At 39.0% G+C, this 6,000-nt stretch overlaps 1 protein-coding gene across 2 annotated transcripts in view; it reads right to left on the bottom strand.

Moving 5' to 3' along the window:
• Positions 1–6,000, bottom strand: part of TBC1D9 (TBC1 domain family member 9) — a 53,854-nt gene continuing 47,854 nt past the window's right edge. Inside the window, exons 17-21 of one of the 2 annotated variants that reach the window (XM_074588916.1) lie at positions 5,780–5,845; positions 4,431–4,517; positions 3,447–3,521; positions 3,209–3,309; positions 1–2,251 (exon numbers count right to left, since the gene is read on the bottom strand). In XM_074588916.1, coding sequence (XP_074445017.1) covers positions 1,526–2,251; positions 3,209–3,309; positions 3,447–3,521; positions 4,431–4,517; positions 5,780–5,845 — 1,055 coding nt within the window. In that variant the 3' untranslated portion in view covers positions 1–1,525. The remainder of the gene's footprint in view (positions 2,252–3,208; positions 3,310–3,446; positions 3,522–4,430; positions 4,518–5,779; positions 5,846–6,000) is intronic. The other variant, XM_074588917.1, reaches the window with a different exon arrangement.

The raw sequence follows: 6,000 nt of genomic DNA, 5'->3' as shown, positions 1-6,000 counted from the left end.
TCTGTGCAGAGTGTACTTTATTTGTTCACATTACCTATTTGTGGTTAAAAACCACTTAATCCGACAGTTTAAAAGCATTCTTTTAAAACAAAAGAATTAAACATAGCTTCTGCTAAAAAATCTGCAAGTTACATGGATGCAATACACAGGAGTATAAAAAAATCAACAGTATTCTACAGAAAATATTCTCAAAAGAGCAAATAAAGATTAGGCATGTAGGCATGATCCCGAACTGAACAAATATGAATTAAAAAACAGCTAACAAAATTTAAAAACAAAATCCCAAATATCTGTATAAAAGAAGCAAGGATTCAAAGTGCAGGTGCTCCAGTTTTCATTTTAACATATTATTCAGTAAGTTGATACAGGATACTATTCATTTTATATAAAGTGACAGTGTTCTCAGTAAGACTTAAACATTCAGTTACATTATCTTGCAGATTTTTTTCATTACTGCTACTTTACACTGTTGTAAATGAAGACTTATGCAATACATGTTTTTATTTTCTTAATCTAACAAGGATATAATAGGTTGGTGGTAAAGGTTAGTTTTAAGAGCTAAGCTATATATGCCGTAGATCCAGACTTAGAAGTATATTTATATATATATTTAACTTTTAAAAAAGGCTTTCAATTTTTACAAAGAGACTCTACCAATCTGTTCTGGGACCTGTGGACCCTGTCTTTGGAGCATACCAGCAAAGCTTCCAAGTCCACTGGTTAGGAACACAGCTCCAGGCAGGGTCACGCTGGAGATCATTCCATGGTGGCCGTGGCTGGGAAAGGGTGTGGTGCAGCCGGAGGCCGCTGAACCCAGGGAAAGGCAAACGGCCTCTGCCTTCTGGTGGAGCAGATATCATCACATTTCACCCCGTTTGCCTGATGTACCAGCTAGGCTTGGGATGGACTTCTCGCTTTTATTCGAGCATACCAGTCTCAAGCAGAAGAAGTTAGAAGCCAGGCAGGGGTCACTGAAGTCATCTTTCATGTATTCAAATAAATAACATTGAAGCAGACGTTAAAATCCATGATTCTCTTTGGAAAAAAAAATACTAAAATTAAATCAAATTATCCTTCAGGGATGTTGCCTGGAACTTAATTTCACCTGAGGTCCTAATTCAGGTTGACAGTGCCCCTTTAAATTTTAGGTTACTTCTTGTTTTGTTCATTTTTTCCTCCCAAGAATCAGATCTCTATGTAATGCCTATTTTAAAAATGCACGTAAATATCGGCATTAAGTTTACATTTAGAAATTAAGAACTAATCTTTACCATTGTATATTGACAGCAAGGTTAATAATACACACACTTCACTGACAACTCTTAATTTTTTTTCTGCATTTTGAATAAAATTTGCATTTGTGTAACATTTCCCACAGAAAGAGTGATTATACTTCAAGATAGTTAAGTTCGCACCCCAACATTTTCACATTAGTGAAAACAATCATGTTTTGAAAATACCAGGGCCTGTGCCGGGTACTAATAAATACAGAATAAAAAAAATAAATAAAAAACCCGACTGCCTTTTATCCCGACATAGTCGAGATTTCATAGTCACTGGCCGAGGTTATTGGTTTACCCATCATCCTTACGTTTTTAGCATTGGTAATCCTAGCCATCATGGACACAGGCTTGTCAAAGTACCTAACCAGCGCTGGCTCAGTCAAAAGGGAGGCTAAAAATTGTTCAAAGGTAATGGCCCAGTCTCTGTCAATGCTCGTGCTTCTACGAAGAGAAGTGGCGTGGTTGCTCCGTACCAAAACGGTGTCTTCACCGATGTCCTCACAGTGCAGCTTTTCTTCTTCGTGCGAACCTGCACTCAGTACCGAGTAGGAGGACATGGAACTATCATCTTTTGTATCATCATCAGAAATGAGCATGGAAGAACAGGCTCCGTTGTCCCTGGGAGAAGAGTCTTCGAGCTTAATGTCTTCCATCTGCATGCCCAGGGTGCTGTCGGTGCAAACGGCCTCCTCGTCGTTGGCGACAAGGCTGCTTTGGAACGGCTTGTGCTGTTCGAGGGGGTACTGCTGGTGCTCTTTCTTCGGAAACAGCTCGCTCTGAATAGTTTTGCTGCAGTTGTTACTGCTGCTGTCTGTCTCTTTGGTGGGCTGCACGCTGAAGAGCTTACCCACCTCACCTATCTCCAAAAGCAAGCTTGTCACAGCAGCTGTGGCGTGGTACAGATCTTGTTCGTTGGGGTCCTCACTGAACATGTTGTACATTGTCTTGCACAGCTCAATGAACTGTCCCTAAACACAGAGGGAGGAAACACTAATGAGAGAGCCGGAAACAAATCAGATTAAGATCTACTAAATTGGTTAAAAAGTCTGGAATGGAGGTAGGACACATTCGTTTATGTGATTAAACTGAAGTTGGAAATAACCTAAGTGCAGTCTAGAAAGCATCTTCTATAACTGGGCACCCAGATGTGTTGCCTCTCTCAAAGCTATTTAGAATAAACTGTTGGATGTTTTTTCCAACATATGACAAATTTATTTCTCTGCAGCCACAGGAGGGCAACAGAGGGTGCGCACTGAGACACAGCATGCATTTTGCTGGATATTCTTTAGGAACCATGCTAAGTATAACTAGGGGTCTGATAAAACTAATGAGAACTAATGAAAAATGAAATAAGAGACCTGCAGCACTCTTGTCATTGACAGTGGTAACTTAGTTGGATGCGAGCCTTTTGGAATTCAAAACTCACGAATTAAATAGGAAGGATATTTGCTTTGGGCAACCTCAAGTAAGAAGCATTGTTCTACAGGGAATAAACCTTCCCTATATGCTCTGGAGTAAACAGCTGTCCCAGTGGGTCTCCTCCTCCTTAGCAGCTATGGATCTAAGGGGAATGAGATTGATACTGTATAAATTACAAAATATAAAATGCTACTTTCAGGTAATGTGTATTGGACATTATGAGCTAGCTGGTGATATCAGCGTCATATCACCATTTGTCTAGGGATCAAAATAATATGTTATCATTCCTATATGTGTGTATCTCATTTTTAGGATGTTTTGGGAGCTGAATGCCAGTTACAGTATGTTGAAAACAACTAACTTCTGTAATCAGGCGACTGCTGCTCTGGTAAAAAAGTATCTGCCTCAAAATAAAACCTTTATTCAGTGTTAATTTATTGAATATTTATAGGTATGTGAAGAACATTTAAAGTTAATGAAAAATAAAGAAGTGTCAGCAGAAGTACCTGATTCAGTTTGGGCAAGTCCTTTGTGTTTTTTGCTTTGGATTTATTCTCTTGGCTCCACATTCTCAGATAATTTCGATTCTCTTGTGAGCTCTTCTTGCCTATTGTCAACAAATTACCCAGAGATGCAAGAAAATCCATGAAGAAACCTTAATTAATACTTTTTTTTTTCCATTTTCAAAAGGAGCATCTTTACAAGAAATGAAAGATGTAATTCAAATGGAGACACCATGCATACCTTTGTCTGTTTTCAGACTCACTGTAACAAACCCATCATCTACTCCTTGTTTGTTCCTGCTGTCTAGGCCAACAACTAGGAAGTGGAGGGGCGGGGGAAGAGAGAGATCAGTGTGGTTTCAGATACATACATACTTTTCATGTGTACAGCGCAAAATAAAAATGTTTACACTGCAGAAAATGCAGAGGAAAAAGGATAGGACTAAATGATGATTTCTGCTTATTCTTAAGTCTGCTGACCAATTCCATATAATTAATAATATACATACTAAGACAGGGACCATCTTAGGTTTTGTTTGTGTAGTACAACGATTAGCCTGTGTTACCACAACACAAACAGCTTCTAGCATGATAGATGTTTGGTGATTGTATCAGTGCATCTTCTTTTGTCTATCAGGACTTCAAATTGCCATCTCTAGTCTATTAATTCTTATCGGTATTTTCAAACCTTCCTTCCCCCTGTAATCCTGAAGGATGGGCAATATTTCTCTTGAATCAGAGAGAAACTTAACATCAAATATCTCAAGAAAGGGAATGTCATTTAAGACAATGATGATGAGACCCAGGTTCTCATTAGGGCACAAAAAGATTTCAAACTGCTGAACTACATTTTGATGTATCTTTTGGCTTTAGTTTTTTAGAATATTTTAAATTATGATCCAAATAGATCTTGAAAGCCAATATATTTATTCTTATTCTCCATCAAGACATATATGCTGCGCTTATCAAAAAATCAATTCTACTGCAACACACTGATGACATTATTCTGAGAGTACTTCTGCAATGCACAATCCAGGGGAGTTCTTAGTGTACACCCGCCTGTACCTCTAATGATATCAAAATAAATACAAAGATTACATGCTTCATTTTACAGAGAATACTTCACTCACAGAATTTAATCCGATAAAAATGTAGCTTTCTAAAAAGACATGTTGTCTGAAATGTGTTACCTCATCTTTTCATGCCTGAGACAAAAGATGCCTACCGTGGGTACATTCTGGTGTGATGTCTTCAAAAAAGTACTGAGTGGCTTCAAAAGCAGAGTCTGGCTCTTCTTGTTCAGGAGATGGATCTAGGTAATATAATAGAATTCTTTCATTAAAAATTCCACCCTTTTATTAAAAACTAGAACACATTTCCATTGATACATTTAGAATGTCAGTTTCTAGAAGTAAAAGTGTGAGGATGCGATGGGTTAGGAATCATCTCTCTCCAGCTCACAGGAGATGAACAACTGGACCTGTACCCTAGCGTCTCCTCCCCGATACCCAATTCTGTCTGACTAACAAGTAGCTGTTTGCCTTGAGAGCCTGGCTTGTCCATCTTCCCATGTCTACGTCCATTAAGTTCTTTCATGCAGCTCAGCGTGTCCTAAGCAGAGTATGAACCCAGAGTATGAGCTGGCAACAGTCTGTCATGATTTGGTATCAGCTTACCAGTCCCCGAATAGCAGAAGCTGTATTCTTAAAAATGGATCTCTTTTGTTATAGTTCAATAAAATTGTAATTTTTTCCAGTTAAATTAGTGAATCACTCAAGCCTACCTCCAGCAAAGCCAGCTAGGAGCCATCAGGGACATATGGTCAAAGCACACGAAGGTCAATGTCCTCTCAAAGCTTTTAGATGTCTTTACCAGAGGATGTAAATGCGCACAAGAATTAAACTACCCAAACAGTTGCAACGTACATAAATCGCAGATTCAGTGAGGACAGCGATAGGTTCTTTATAGCACACGTGTGACAAGCCAGAGAGGACATAGTTCCAGGACATAATTTTCTTCAGGGGCAAAATGGTTTTGAGATGTTTCCATCCCCTCTCTGCCCTAAAGTGCCTTTCTCACTTAGCCGAGTCCAACAGTTTGTACAGCTCCCTGGAAAACACATCTATGAAACCATCTGGAGCTTCCCTCTGCAAACAGTTGTATCAGCCCAGAAGGGAAACCAAGAAGAAAGCCTGGGGACAGAAACAAGTAGCCAGGGCACGCAGGAACATCTTAAGCTAGTTTCACTGTTAAATAAAGTGCATTATGGTTACAAATGCTGAAGAATACTGTATTTTTTATGCCCAGGGGAAAGTCACCAATCCCAACTAAACAGGTGAGAGACACATATAAACGGCCTGTTTATGGCTGGAGCAATAGAGGGTTGCATCGGTGCTTTCAGACTTTCCAAATCTGTGTCTGGTTATGGTAGAAGCTCTCTCATTTTACTGCTGCATAAACAGCTACAATAATTCCCACAAATCAATTTTTAATTGGGAAAGCTAGTCATAAACAACTCTGCTCCAAATTTCTGTTCTCACCGAGACGACAGCTACTTTAACATCATTTACTTACCAGGCAAAACATGCATTTTATACAGTAGCTTCAACTTCTCTGTAAGATCTCCATGGCATGCTGCACCTAAACAGCATTACATACAGTATGTTAATACTCAGCATTCAACAACATTCTATTTATTATCGCTACAATATTTCATTTTAGAAGCTGCTGCATTCGCTCTGGGAAGCACTGTACTCCCTTTACAGCCCTAGATCATAAGGCAGTCACTTGACTTC

This window comes from Larus michahellis, chromosome 5 (genome assembly GCF_964199755.1).
Source record: "Larus michahellis chromosome 5, bLarMic1.1, whole genome shotgun sequence".
Classification (NCBI taxonomy): Eukaryota; Metazoa; Chordata; class Aves; order Charadriiformes; family Laridae; genus Larus; species Larus michahellis.
Note: the sequence above shows the minus strand (reverse complement) of the source record. Positions and strands in the feature narration are given on the sequence as shown.